This window comes from Neolamprologus multifasciatus, chromosome 5, assembly GCF_963576455.1.
Source record: "Neolamprologus multifasciatus chromosome 5, fNeoMul1.2, whole genome shotgun sequence".
NCBI classification, from domain to species: Eukaryota; Metazoa; Chordata; class Actinopteri; order Cichliformes; family Cichlidae; genus Neolamprologus; species Neolamprologus multifasciatus.
This window is the reverse complement of record NC_140443.1, coordinates 20,580,169-20,595,573: the sequence shown is the minus strand read 5'-3', so window position 1 is coordinate 20,595,573 and position 15,405 is coordinate 20,580,169. Positions and strand designations below refer to the sequence as shown.

At 40.1% G+C, this 15,405-nt stretch overlaps 2 protein-coding genes across 2 annotated transcripts; one reads left to right on the top strand and one right to left on the bottom strand.

The window, feature by feature from the left end:
- Positions 1-468: 468 nt before the first annotated feature.
- Positions 469-5,544, top strand: LOC146518538 (retinol dehydrogenase 10-B-like). The gene is made up of 5 exons (XM_085161033.1): positions 469-1,534; positions 2,772-2,870; positions 2,982-3,127; positions 3,229-3,360; positions 4,539-5,544. The coding sequence occupies exons 1-5, from the start codon at positions 1,085-1,087 to the stop codon at positions 4,657-4,659; spliced, it is 948 nt and encodes a 315-aa protein (XP_085017159.1). The 5' UTR covers positions 469-1,084; the 3' UTR covers positions 4,660-5,544.
- On the bottom strand, positions 4,858-15,405 carry cse1l (CSE1 chromosome segregation 1-like (yeast)). The gene is made up of 25 exons (XM_085161006.1): positions 15,272-15,405; positions 14,364-14,456; positions 14,057-14,199; positions 13,452-13,553; positions 13,205-13,350; positions 13,022-13,112; positions 12,822-12,929; positions 12,539-12,631; positions 12,284-12,451; positions 12,068-12,197; positions 11,885-11,950; positions 11,519-11,721; positions 11,318-11,402; positions 11,054-11,115; positions 10,816-10,952; positions 9,518-9,621; positions 9,307-9,404; positions 9,063-9,213; positions 8,763-8,971; positions 8,390-8,487; positions 8,191-8,276; positions 8,020-8,101; positions 7,489-7,635; positions 5,649-5,880; positions 4,858-5,522 (listed from the first exon to the last, which is right to left on the bottom strand). The coding sequence occupies exons 2-25, from the start codon at positions 14,446-14,448 to the stop codon at positions 5,433-5,435; spliced, it is 2,916 nt and encodes a 971-aa protein (XP_085017132.1). The 5' UTR covers positions 14,449-14,456; positions 15,272-15,405; the 3' UTR covers positions 4,858-5,432.

The window sequence follows — 15,405 nt, the reverse complement described above, 5'->3', positions numbered from 1 at the left end:
AGATTAAGTGTGACCTACAGCAGATCACGAGAAAATATTCCAAGAATATGAGTTTATGTAAAACGCTACTTATTACAGATTTGTGCGTACATGATGAACAGTTTATCAGCTTAACATTTTGTACAGAGTTGGATAATCCACCTCACATCATGGATCAGGAATAACTTCTATACTAAGATAAAAGGAGAGGAATGTATATCATAAAGTCGTTCACTGTAGTAACTGTGACACGTTTAAACTAAAGGTTATAAGTCGCACTTTGAAATAAGACCCTGTTTATTTATTATAAGAAGGACAGATTTTTTTTTTCCTCAAAATGTATAATTAGAAAATAGTCATAATAATTAATACTTTTAAAATATTTTAATAACTTAGTTAAAATATAAAATAAAAATATATAAGAAAGTTAAACTCTTAAAATATTTCATTTAAATTAAATACAAAAATAAAATAAAATCTACACTTGAGATAATAACATTTTGTGAACTTACAAAACTGCACAGCCTGCTTGATGAGGCTCGTGCACGTTTGTTGATTTGTTACGTCATGACGAGGTCAGCTGTCTTCTTCGCCAAGTGTTTGCATTGTAACACCTATTCCGATGGTCATAAATGCCGACAGAAACCGTATTGTATTAAAATGACCGAAAGCAATAGTGAGACTACTAAAGCGTTTATATGTTCGAATAAAATTCTCAACCGAGCAGATTCCCCCAAAAAACTTTTTGATTCTAAACTACGATGAAAACATGAACCCAAAACTAAAATAACAGCTCATTAGAAAGTAAAAGACTGCAATAACTCTGGGTCCACTGAGTGTTATCGTAATCCCTGCCTCAATCCCACAGCCGCTCTTTATGAGTGTGTTCAAGCGAGTCACTCAGCTCCTCATTTATCAAACAAAAAGCTGCTCTATTGGCGGCCGCCATCAGCCGGCCGTCCTATAATCCGGCACAGTTACATAAAACAAGCCCCCAACCCCAACGTCACACGGAGAGGTAACTACACTCCAAAGCTTGGCGTTCTTTTTTGTGTGACTCTTTGGCTTCTCCTGGACGCAGACGGAGCAGGTGTGTCTAAGCGTCATGATTGTGTTAGTAGACTTGTTGCTGATGCTAATCGACCTAACCGGCTCTATCCTGAGCGCCATCCTGCAGACTTTCCTTCGGCCGAGGCTTAAATGCATCGATGGGGAGCTGTGTCTGATCACGGGAGCCGGGGGCGCGCTGGGCCGGCTGTTCGCCCTGGAGTTTGCCAAAGAGGGGGCGCACCTGGTGCTGTGGGACTGCAACGCGGCTGCCAACGAGCAGACTGCCAGGCTGGTGCGAGAACTGGGCGTCCGGGTGCACACCTACACGGTGGACCTGTCCAAGCGTCGGAACATTTACGAGACAGCGAACCGGGTGAGAGCGGAGGTCGGGCATGTCTCCATAATGGTCAACAACGCAGGCGTAGTGGCTGGACGGAGGCTGCTGGACTGTCCGGATGAGCTTCTGGAGAGGACTCTGCTGGTGAACTGCCACGCGCTTTTCTGGGTGAGATCTGATGCTTTTTTTACGCACACATTCGTGAACCACCACTTTAAAGAAAAAAATTAATGGGCGATCCACCGGTCTCACAGGGTTTATGTAACACCCATTTAGTGTCCTCCTCGCTGGTTCCGGTTGGACTTGTGCATTGATGTGTCATAATGATGATCATAACTCATGTACACATGAAAATAAAAACATGCTACCAGCCAGCATCAAGTTAGGTATGTGATCCTGCTTTTGATCATCCTAAAGCCTCAATCTCCTGCTCACAAAATAAGTGGCAATAAGCGGATTTGCGTAAAATCAACGAGAGACAAACGGTGGGCGGCTTTTCTCTTTATTGTTATCAAATAAGCTACACCTGATCCGTCAAATGAGACTTGTTTCTCTCCTGTTTAACCACGTGTTAGCTTTTATTCCAAGTTTCACTGTTTGAATACATGTTCATAGCACAAATACAGTATCAGTTAAAGTCATAAAGCTGTGAAACATCGACAATGTCCCATTTTCAGTTTTCAAAACCAAGATCCTCCAAACAATAAAGCCAACCTTCATGTGCATATTCCCATATCTTCATAGGTTTTGGGGGATTTGGTATGTATTTACACAAGCTATTTTACACTAAAGCCTACCTGGAGTCAATTATTTTTCTCTGCATGTCTAATCAAGAGTTCATTTGCCATTAATAGCATTTCTTTGGGAATGTCCTCACTTGACTTTTTGCCCCATTAAATGGCCCTTAAAGCATTCTTAAATTACAGTTAAAAGGAGCTTCTGTGCAAGTTTGCAGCTCCATATTTTTATTGTTGGACTTTGTAATTGTCTTACAAACTTGGCCTGATGCAGCTTGACGGTTCCTCGTCTGTCTTAAACAAGCCCTTTTAGCTCCTATATTTTTAAGTCTTTTAGCATACTTTGCTCCAGAGCTGTGTGCAGGTGCTGATGTCTCTCTCTCTATGATGTCACACAGAGCCAAATGCCCAAAAAAAACAGTGCGAGAAAGGTCATTTCTAACAGTCTGGAGTCTGAGTACTTACTTGCATACTTTGAAATATCATCACTGCACGAGATCAAAATAAGGAAAAGCACAATAATTCCACTTTAATTTCTGAAAAGTTGTAGACACATAAAGTATGCAAATCCGATTTTGAGCTTTAAGCAAAGATTTATGGTTCCTGGCCCCCAGGATAAGCTTTACTGCTTCACTTACTGCTACAACCTTCCTAATTTCACCCAACAGATGACGAAAGCGTTCCTGCCACGGATGAAAGAACAAAATCACGGCCACATCGTGACCGTCGCCAGTGCACTTGGACTGTTCAGCACTGCCTGCGTTGAGGTACCCTGCAAAGGACTATTCAGCAGAAACATAATTTCCAAAGCGTATGTTAACTGACCCGAAAAATCTTTTAAAGGCTCCTCTCTCTGGTCTTTCTACTTCCCCCTACAGGATTACTGTGCTAGTAAATTTGGAGCTGTTGGATTCCACGAGTCACTGACACATGAGTTGATAGCAGAAGACCTGAATGGCATCAAAACCACTTTAGTATGTCCTTATATTGTAGACACAGGGATGTTCGCAGGCTGTGAAATCAGGTGAGATGCAATTATTCACAACTGGAGCTTGCTGGGTGGCAAAAATGAAGTAAAGCTGCATTTCAGTATGTCCTTTAATGCCTCTGTATTGCATTTACCAGGAAAGAGCTTCGCAGCATAATTCCACCCCTTGAGCCTCTCTACACTGTGCAGCAGTCTATGAAAGCCATCCTAGCAGAACAGCAGATGATCTGCATTCCTCGTCTTATGTACATCCCCTTTCTTGCAAGAGCGTAAGTACTAAGTGGATTATATGACATGATCAGCTGCTTTTATCAAGGCTTAAATTAATATGGGGCTTTTGTTTTCCATTTCTTGATGGATGTACAATAGAGCATGTTAGCTCATAAGTACTTGGGCATCTATATTGACACAATGTTGATTTTTTTTGTTGTTGTTTGTTTTTTTTAATGTGAAAAATTGGCATGAAAATCACAGGAAACAAAGAACACCGGTCTCTCAAACCAAAATATGAGAAAGCTGTTGTTCATCAGGTTCAGAAAATTGTTGATGATCCATCCCATATCCCTTTTCAAGAGTTATTATTCTCATGGAGACCATATAGAGCACTGATGTCAAACATATTTTGAACGAGATGATGATCTAAATAGGGCGGGGCCAGTGAGGCTATCCTGTCTGCTACTGAAAACGGTTAAACTACACATTTAATCCCTGAGACGTCTAAACAATATTCCTCAGCTTTTCTACATAAAGAAATGCTTCTGTAGTAAATGAAAGAAATCAGTCAGCATAACTCTTTGGGGTTAAACTGTCAGAGAAAAATGTGTAAATAAAAAAAAAATCAAACAGCTGTGGTAGCTCATTGCACACACTGTGCTATAATTTAAAGGTAGAAAAGCAAAATGGCTGCTCTCTGGGACTCTAGGTGTTAAAAAACGAAGTTTCTGTTACTTTACGGGAAATATCCTAGTGTGGACACATTGTAAAAATTTGGCTGTCTTTTAATTGCTTATTTTTTACTTCATTATTTTATCAGCATGAAAAAGGTGTTAAACCTATTCAAATGCATTTTAAAGGTCTGAAACTCATGCCCTTCTTCACATTTTCCAAAGCTGTCAATAGTGGATCAGATTGGAGCCTTTGCTGGGCTGATTAAGCCCCCTGGGCCTTATACTTGACTCCTGGTATAAAGCAACCAACTGTAAAGCAAATGCTATAAGCACTTAGTCCTCTCAAAACCTATTGTACTTCTAAATAAAGGCTTGGAACAGTTTAAAAGGTCTGGAATTTATCACAGCGTACCTGAATGTTTGCTGGAGTTGCATTACAGGAAAGAGGTTTAATTTTTGTTGGGTTTTATTATGTGAATGCAGCCATTTAGCACTGCATACCCAAGAGGGAAAAAAATCCCAGTTTTAAAACAAAGTTCATTCTTTTTTTTTCCTTCTAGCTTACTACCTTGGGAGGCAAATGTTGCAACGTATCGCTTCATGGGAGGCGACAAGTGCATGCTACCATTCATCAAGAACATTGAAATGAAGACCTCCAACGGCCATACCAAATTGTGCTAACGTTTCTGATGGTGTCTTTATAATATTCTGAAGATCTGCTTACCTTCGTTTTTTCCAGGACTTCCCAAAGGCAAAATTGTATGAAGCAATTTGTCATGAATGCTGAGCTGCTTAAGTATCCACTGCTGATGCTAAAGGGCCTCGCAAATGAAATAAAAACAATTCACAACAGTGTGGATAGAATAGTGACTGCAGTGATAACAGATCCATACAAGTGCCTCTTTTTATTCACATTAACAAACAGTGCAGAAACAACAAAAATGGACATTAACAAATGAAGGGAAACATGCAACAGAAAAATATTAAGCTTTATGTTTGAGCCACAGACTACAGCCTCATAACCGTAAAAAGGAAGTCAAACATACAAAAGAAATGATTTAAACCCTCCTGTTTGAAAGACATGTTCAGCGTCCCACACGTTCAATTTCTTTTATTTATTTTTACATCTGCTGCTGTTGCTGATGTTTTTGAAATAAACTGGTAAGTGCTTCACAACCTGACATTCAAATCCTTGTTAGCCTTTATCACATGAAAAGAAAAAGGCCCAGATATCTTAAAGTAATTCAGTTTTGGTCATGTTTCTTTTTTCCTTTTCTTAAAAGAAAAACCTTAAAATGACTTCCATTGGAGTACACACCCTGAATTCAGGCAAAATTTACTTCTCTGGTAAATCCATTTAACTTTCAGGTCTCGAGTTCAACTGAAGCAGGTCTGTCATATGACCGGGGGTCATTGTGGCTATTCCTGCAGGGTACTGAGATTTTGCTTTGGTTTTAAACCAGCTGCACAGTAGCCGCCTGTAAGTAGCCCTGCAGGAACTGGAGAGCTTCTGCATTCAGACTCGTGCTCAGCATTGAAGGAACCTGCACAGAGGGGGGGGAAAAAGTACAATGTTTATCAATATGGTTTCCAAAGTGACAATTCTTGGATTCCAAACACAATGAATCAAACCAGAAGAAGAACAAAACTACCTGCATTTGTGAACTTACCCTTCCAGGACAGGCAGTAGAAAGCTTGTGCAGTGACTGGGCCAGCAGGATTTTTGGATTGCCAACAGCATCTCCAATTGGGTCGTGCTCCTTCTTCCCGGCAAAGGCCAGCTGTGAGAAGGCAGTCTGATAGCCCGGTGTGTCTTCGATGTCAATGAAGTGCTCATCGTCTGGGATGCTGTCATCTTCAGGAAGCTCAAAGAAACCGATGAGGGCCTGGAGCAGTGGGGTCCTGAAGAGATCCAATAACTCGTCTTTGTTTTACTCAGGACAACAAATAAACATTTGTATCTACTAATATGTAATATTCCCAGCAGCCATCTCCCCAAGGACGAACAGGAGGAGTGCTGTGGGTTACATGTGCATGTTTGTGGTCCCAAATCCTTTAGTGGGACCTTTGCTTACATCCCAGCATCATCTGGCATTTTGAACACCTGAAGTGCAAGGAGCCCATTATTTCCCATAGCATCTTCAGACTCATGTACTCAGTGTGACCTAGCGCTGTCACAATTTGTCGACTATCAAAATCGTCGAAGATTAATTTAATAGTCATCTGAAGCTTTGTAAGATCCTGAAAGATGCAGGAATAAGTAGCAGGATTTAAGAGTGTAATAACGGACTGAAACAGAAGATGGCAGCACTGCATGTACAAGGATGCCAGCTGCCGTTAAACCCCGAAGAAGAAAAAGGAGTCTCCAGTATTGTAGCTGTGTCCAAATTCAGGGGCCGCATCTTTCGGAGGCCACATTTGTTGGCCAATTACGTTACAGCGACGCAAGGAAGGCTGTCCAAATTCAAAGACTCCTCCAAATTTGTCCTTCATTTCCCCAGATTTGAAAGATTGGTCGGGTGTATCCTTCGTTGCCCAACCCTATCCCAGAATTCATAGCGCGGCCCAGTCAATTCCAGTTTTCAACAATGGCGGCAGCTACTGAGTTTTAACATTACTCTTATTACTCTTTCTTGGTCACAAAATAAACTTTTAACATATTTTCAGGTGAGAATGTAGCTGTGTAAACTTTAAATATCTGCTTGGTTTATTAAGACATCAGATTTTTGCACAAGTGCGCCGATGTTTTTGGAGACACCTGTTACCCACTAGCTCGATAGCTAGCCGGGGGTTCAAGCCTCACTAGGGCCAGCGAGAACAAACTCCCGGCACATTGTTTTCAGATCCCCGTGGTCTTCTGCTACTCAGGTTAAACATGTTGTATAAGTCACTTAGATAACTTTTGTCAGTATTTTACTGAGAAAACGGTTGGCTGAGATTAAAGTTATAATTTTCACACAGCTGAATAAACAGAAAACAGAGAAGGGATTAAACAGAAGTGTGAGATGGTAGAATATACTCCAGTGTCCTGTAATATTTTAGATAGCAAGGAGCAGACGGCGTTTATTAAACTCCACCGAGACAATCTGCATATTTCATTAAAGGTTTAATAAACTATCATCTTTTTAGTCTTTTTAGTTAGCACATACCTTAAACACTTTAAGCTGTAAGCTAATGATTGTTACATAAGAGCAGATGCATGCTGGTGCAATAAACTTTACGTTTTATGTCCAGTGGATGCATGATCCGATTAGTCGACTATCAAAATAATAGTTTGTGGCAGCCCTAGTGTGAACCTGCTCTCTTTGCAGATGAAGTGGATTCAGAGCGGTTTATAGTTCCTAACTGGACAAGCTGACATCCCTGAAGTTTAACTGATTTTGGGTTACTGTAATATAATGATCCACTGTCCACTTCAATCGTGGCATCCTGACACCTCAGGCAGTGTAAATGAAAAGTGTGCATTGCTGTGTAAAGTTTTTAAAATGTTCGAGCTTCATGTTTTCTTACCAGAGTTTTGTGTACTCCGTGTCCATCATTGCAGGACACTCAGTGAGGATCTTTGTAATGCCAACAGCACAGATCTTTTTCTCGACTGGTCCAGACACCTTCTGAACTTCTGGAATAACAATTTTCTCCAGCACCATACCAAACATTCTGCAACACAAAGTCAGTGAATTTAATACACTTTTAAATCGGTCTTTGGTTTGAAATTAAATTACAGCTACTGGTAACTACTGCACTCTATAATCACACACACACACACACACACACACAGCAATGTCATCACTTGAGTCAACTATAGTTTTAATTTTTCATAAGCACCCAAGCTAGTGAAGAAACTAAAAGAGGTGCATGATTAATTAAGTTTTGACACAAGTGTCAAATAGATCAGAGAAAATTGTGCGTCTTTGCAGTAAGTTTGAAAGCCATCAAATTAAACAGGTCGGCAGCTTATCAACAGAACTTGTTGCTTCTTTTGTGCAACTGATGGATCAAACAACACTTTGTTTTGGGGTTTGGTTTTTTTGGAACACTTACTTTGGCTGGATGCTGTCAAAAATCTCCTGAAGTGCTATAGCTCCATATTTGACACAATACAAATTGACAAACACCAGGAAACCTATGAGAGGGGAGATCAAAAGGTTCAGTCGCTGGCACTGCTGGAGTAGATTAAAGCTTGAATGTTGCTAATGGTAATGGTATACTAACTCTTGATGAACTTGGTGGTTTTGGAACTTTGTAGCCTCTGGAAGAGCAAAATGAAGATCTGTTTCCTGTACTGAATGAGTGATTCTCTGGCAAAAGAAAGTGAAAACATTAACAACAGCAAAAAACAAAAACCTAAACATTTTTTGCCAAAGACAACACTTTATAAATGAACCACTGAGGAGAAGATTTATCAGCTTACGGGGGCATGTGCTCTATGATGCTGTTGAGAAGGTAAAATCCTTGATGATCATTGGCCTTGGATGCTATAAGCTTTTGGAAAACTCCAAGCAAGCCAGGCTGAGGAAAAAAGTCGACAAACAATAAGAAAAACATGCCATCTTTTTTGCCGAGTAAGAAAACGAGAATCAGAAGAAAACTTGTTTAGTTATTTTACTGATTAGCGATTAAAGTACTCGGTTGAGCTAGATTTTAAATTAGTCATCTTTTGGCCAAAAATAAATAAATATTTAAAAAAAATAACAACTTGTAAATATAAAATTTAAAAGTATTTGTTCATGAAATTTCAGTGAAGAAGAAGGAGAAGGAGAAGGAGGAGGTTGTGCCATACTCACTATTTTATCAGCAGCAGACCTAGCAATAGTTTCACCTCCCTTCTCCAGGTAAGCCTGAAGGAGGCGCACCAGAGGGGGGATGTTCCCTGTTCGTTCCCAAAGTACAGGCTGCAGCAAATGAGGGAATAAGGCCATATAGGAGGCGGGGATAGAGTTGGAGTGGATCTCTAGGAGGAGAGACATCACCTGGAACACATATGGAAGAAACTCTGCAAAAGAAGACGGATAAAGATGTTGAGTTGTCCCTAAAGAGGCACCGAATGTGTTTTAACACAATCTACACTTATATAACTGATGTACCCTGAACATCGTTCTGGAGGATCTCCGTGAAGACGGGGAAGAGTGCTTCCTCAAAACTGCTGACAGTAGCGGGGTTCGCCTTGCAGGTGATGCGGACAGACAGGCACAGGGACTCAAACAGGTAGTGGTTAAAGTGAGGTTTGCTGGGATTCTGAAAGCAGACGAAACATTTTTCAATACTTGATGCGTTTCCCCTCAAAACAAATCTATCTGTATCTATAAGTACTAACAAACATTGTGTTACCTTGCTGACTTGGAGGAGCTTATGAGTGAGCTGACCAATCAGCGTTGGGATGTAGGGAACAATGGACTCCTGCAGCAGGGAGAAGCTGCGCATGATGGCTTTGAAAATGAAACGAAAAAAATTAACATGCATAATTAGGCTATGTTATTAACTTTGGACTTCGTGTGACAGTGAGTGAGGAGCATTTCGATAACAGGCAAGTCAGACTCACCTTTCATAATGTATTCATTTTCTGCAGAACCAGGAAAAGCCAGTGCCTTGAACAAGTTGTTGAGCAGCTGTTCAGTAAACGGTGCCATCTCTGCAGCAGTGATACTGATAACACACAAAGAAGAAGACTGACTGCACTTTGGAATCATTTCATCTTACAGTTTAATACTAAATGGATGGAGAAAAGGATACTAACAGGCAATATAGCCACTACTAGGCATGAGTGCTCACAACATTACAGGATTAATATACAGTTTTCCCCTTTAATGATTGAGACAACATTCTAATGAGAATAAATGCTCTTTACTGCAAATGAAAACATTAAGTTAATATTAAAATTTACTTCACTAACAGGGTTTGACATACATTTGCGGCTATAGGCATGTATACATGTACTCTTCCTCATCACATCTGTTTTTGATACCAAGATGGTGATGGCAGAAACTCTTATTAAGGCTTCAGTACAGACTTCAGAAAACAGTGAGTATTGTCTTAAAAGCTACATCCACCTTTTATACTGTCTATGCTACACGACTGTAGCTGATAACTAGTCGTTGTAAGCTTTACCTCAGCAAACAATGATCAAAACAGTCCCTAGTTTGACGTTAGTTACCTTTAACTATCACCAAACATGATGCAACACATTAAAATCTGTTCTTTCCCGGCATTGTGCAAACTTACATCCACACCATAGGCCATGAAAAGTGATTAATCTCCCCACAGAATTAGGGTTGACATTTCCAGGATTTTCCCCAAAATGCTCCACCCTAAATGTCCATGACTTTTGCAGGCTTTTTACAACTGTAGAAACTCTGGTGTTACATTTGGGAAATGTAAACCTTCTTATATGCTGATTTTAACATGCAGCTTTATTTCATAGATCAGTCCAACTCATTAACCACTAACCACTTTGTTCTCGGCGTTTTGAGCCTTGGGCCGTGTCTGCTGGGGTGTCTTCTTTGGTAACGCCACTGCTCGAGTTTTAATCAACATTTTTTACTTTCGTTTTTTTTCTATTATCCCTCTCACACTTTCAACATACTGGGGCGTACAGCTACAGTAACACGTCCTACTGCCAGATGCTTATCCTATGCTCTGTGCTGCATGCATCAATTTAACCCAACATGGTTCTATTCCAGCCACATGACTGATTCAGCATTATTGTCACTATAATTGGCCTTTTGTGTTGCCTATCAAAACATGGATGGAAAGAAGTTCCATTAACTTTGCCTTACATTTCTATCAAAGATATTTATGATAATTATTATTCTATGTGTTACAATATTATTTGATACTTACAGTGTTGTGTTGTTGGGTCCCCTCATAGTGAACAGTCTCTCCAAAGCATGTGCAGCATAAGTGTGCTCCACTGTGCTCTCTGCCTGCAGGTGAGTTATTAGTAAAGGGACTGCCTGCAGCAGCTGCTCTTTAGGAAGCTGAAGACAAAAAGAAAAAAATGATAGAAGCACTTTCAGTATTGGATTTTTTTCTGAAACTGAGCTAGTCATTGGGGAGGAAAAAAAGCAGGAAGTCATACCTGACTTCTGAAGATCATGACATATTTGATGGCATCAGCCTTCAGCACTGGGAACTCATTAACTACAATGAAAATGACATGAAGAAAATTCACGTTTTTGTTTGTAAATGGCAGAACATTTACACAATATCTCAAAATCTTTAGGATCTCAAAATTAATAGTATCTCTATCATCCAGCTGGTTACAGAGGAATAAATGTGAAGAAACTGCTGTATCGCACAGGCATTTGCACATTAAGATGTGAAATATTAGCAGTTTTCTCACCATTGGGGGATTTTAAATCAGGGAGAATGTGGTTCACAAAGAACTCTGTCAGATTCACCAGCTCGTTGGCTTGTGTTATTCCATGCTGTTTGGATAAGATAAAACAAGTATAAAGGATTTCACATTTAACACAAATGTTTTAGCAGTTACATATGATTTACATCAAATTCAATAACTTTGGAGTGCGTATGTCAACCACACCTTTTGTGTCTGGGCTTTCGATGCCAGCGATGTGACCAAATAGATGGCAGCATCCTTGTGTTTCCAGTTCTCCCGAGGTGTCTTGGCATATTCGGCCAGCATCGAGTTCACGTAGCCGGAGAAGATTGCTGTGACTGGTCCCTCAAAAAATTTACAAAGTCCTCTCACCAAATCACACGCAGCCCTACGGCGAGTGTCGATGTCTGAGAAAGGATGGCAAAATAGGACTATCATCAAGCATTCTGATAAAATGTTTTATAACAACTATATAACATCATTATACATTTTTAAGATAATTTTAAATTAAGTAAAAAGCAAAACTTTTTTCATTCAAATTTAATTTAAGAGATGGTGATGCATTTTTACCAGATCCCTCCAGGTCTCTTCGGATGTACTCCTCTGAGTTATCTTCAAAGGCCTCCTCATCCGCACCTAATCCGACATTAAATGTCAATCTGGTCAGTGACACTCAGCACATAAGCATGTGTGTATCCAAGCAAGCAGCGCCCTGAATCTCTAAGCACTTCCAGGTGTAATTTGATGGCTTACTTCTGAACTCCATGTTGGGCACAATGACCTTCTCACAAATGCTTGTGAGTGTATTCTGGTCCTCAAACAGATGCTTATAGTGTGGCCTTTCACAGACCGATGCCAAGAATTGGATAGCATTGCTTACGAGCTGCAACAAAGACAAGGTGAACTGTAAGTATGGGCTAAGTGAACTTCAAAAATAACAGAAACACAGTCAGGTCTCACTGTTCTCACCAGGTCATATTTGACTTCCTGGCCAGTAGAAACTAGAAGGTTCCAGATTGCAGTAACAAAGCGTGGCAGGTATGGCTGAAATTCCTCATCATACTTCTGAGCATAAAGAGCCGCATTGTCACAGATCTGAGACTTCAGCAGCTCCAGGAGACCTGCCTCCTCCTCATCCTGGGAGACGCACACAAATGTCAAAAACACTTTTGCAATAAGTGATTAAACTATGTTGCAGTAAATCTAAAGGAGAAGATAACTCACATCTGTTTGTAAAAGTTTATTATCCAAAGTCAGTAGGCCATGGAAATTGGTCATCCAGGTTTCCATATGGTCTTCAAAAAACTCTGGAAGGTCCTGTGTGACACGGCAAAGTTTACTTACAGTGCACATGAATAAATTCCTAAACAGACTGAAGCTAACCAGATGTTACTGGCAACATAGTAGTGCTACCTTTTTTGTAACTATCCTGATTTATCAATAATTACTATACAACTACATTAACCTACATTAAATTCTTTTTTTTTAATTATTTCATAGAACTGACCTGAAAGTTAAGACTGTAGAAAAGCTTGGCGATAAGTGTGAGTGATGAGAAGAGGACCTTCAAGGCATTGACATCTGTAGCATGAGTTTGACACAGCTCGATTGTGGCCTGTAACAAAGACAGATGTATTCCTAAACCTTGTTTAAAAGTTTTATTTTGTTAGGTGTTACATAACATCTGGTTTAATTGCGATAACAAACCTTGAATAGTTCAGTCAGAGGTAGAGCAAACGTGTCCAGAACCAGTTTTATCTCAGACCAAAGCTCGTTTGACTTGAACTCATGGCGATACCTTAAAAAGAAGAAAAGGTGCAGAACACATTAATTTTTTTTATGAAAACAGATTCATAAAAGATTTTAAAATCACTGAGAAGAGAGTTCTACCTCTTGAAGAGTGAATGTGCAGTGCGCAGCACACCGTTGATGATGTGGAAATCTCCACTTCTGAAGCGAGTCACCATCTCTGTTAGAAGGTCTGGCCATTTTTGTGGAAAGTCTTCACGTCCTATGATGCTGATGGCATCACTTAACTGTGAAGACAGATTGGGCACATGAGTAGGAGTGAATTTATGGATATTCTTCCTTTGCTTTAAAGTACACCTTTTAGGGACAATGGCATGTTGGGACGCACCTGTTTCTGAATCTGTTCCGGGCTGCTCAGCATCAAATTTACAATGTTTGCTTTTATTGCCGTTCGGTCAGGATCAGAGATTTTGTTGGGTTCATCTTCAACCTGTGAGTAAACAAACCACAGAATTAGGCCAGCATAAACAAACCTGCTCACAGGTGTTAAATTGTATTACACACATACTTTTCGAGAACCTCAGCACATGACAAAATCAAAACAATTATTAATTGAATAAAGAGGAAAAAATCTTAATCTAGATCACTACAACCTATCAGCTTTATATTGTGCTGTTAAAGTGCTGAATACACTGCCTATGTAGTGCCGTTTCGGTGTAAATGAATGGCAATGCATTTTAAACTGCCCCCACCCCTGGACTAGTGTGGCATAAGCTGAAGGGCTTATGCCACACTAACACTGAGGTATTTTATGTGCATGGGAGGGACAAAGGAGACCGTTTCTTTCAGTTTAGCAAGCAGATAACAAAAGTGAACTCTAACAATTTCAAATGGACCCGAGTTCAATGATAACACAGTGTATTTCTATTCAAAGATATTAAACATGTGCAGAGAAAAACACTTTCAATCAGGCTGTTATTCAGCAAGACTCACAATTCTCCAGTTTCTTTTTATATAATTTTTGAATGTCACAGCAGCACAGACGCGGATCACGTTGTCCTGGGACTTCTCCAGCAACGTGAGAAGTAACAGTGGATAGTTCTGGTTTCCTTCTACAGATTCAAGAAACTTTTCAGCTGTAAGGGAGGGGGGGAAAAAAAGAAATGTTGTAAAGGAAGTATTAGAGTAAATATTAGAGTAAATCAAGTAAATAAATAATTCATAGCTCAATGAATAAGTGAACAACAACATTCATTGTAAACTCCTTTTTGATATGCAAGCTGTCATTAGAGTGTATTACCAGGACGTCTGACTGATGGATCTGGGTCTAGGGTTTTTCTTAGGAACTCAGTCAGGGTCTGTAGGTTAGCATCATTCAGCTCCATGATCAAAACTATGAGGGAGTGGAAAAAAGACTGAAAGAGTAAATTACTGAAAAACAAAAAGTGCGTTGCAAGACACTAAATGCAGTACCTGATATAGGTTCACAACATGTAACGATCTAACTAAATCTACAACATTTTTAGCAATGCCTTAAAACCTGTGCATTGTTTCCAGCAAAATAATATAAAAGTTCCCATGTGCATACGTAATTTGACTTGGTTTGATTGAAAGCCGTTTCATTGCTCTAACAAGCCAACTTGACTTTTGACTCCTAAGTTTACAGTGTCTGCTAGGCTAAATCATTCATGCATTCATTTTAGCCTGGTAGCAGCTAAGCACTATAGACTGCCAATGCCAGATTGAGGTAATGTAGCCTTAATTTGGCAACGCTGCTGACTCCAGATCGGTTTATGCGGCGTAGCGTCTGAGCTAGCAGGCTAAAGGCTGTCTAGTCTCCTGCGAGTTTTAATATAAGCACATGGCCGTCGCAGATTCGCATGTATTGGACAGTATGCAAGGTCTACGTTATATTAAACCATTTCATCGCTGTCCCGAACAAAGCAAAAAGAAAAAAAGAGCATATTCAAAGCAAGATGGAAATCAGGATCTCGATTCCAGTGAATAGACTGATCCAGCAGCCGGTCCTGTCCAAGTCATCCAGCTACAGTTAGCACTAGCTTGCTAATGTGTTTGCTGCTAACCATAAAGTTAGCTAATTTCCGAACAATATGAATTTCCTCTTAAGTTATTGAACCGTAACAAATGTCAGACACCGAATTAACTGTCACTGAATACCACAACTGTTAAAGCAGTGGGACGTCTTACCGTGATAGTGAGTTTAATTTAGGATGGGATGGAGAGCCACCACAAGTCGTACAGACGTACCGCTTCCCGAGCCAGCTTTCAAATACCTTGAGTAAAAGGAACTGCGCGGTTAGAGTACTGCGCAAGCGCAGATG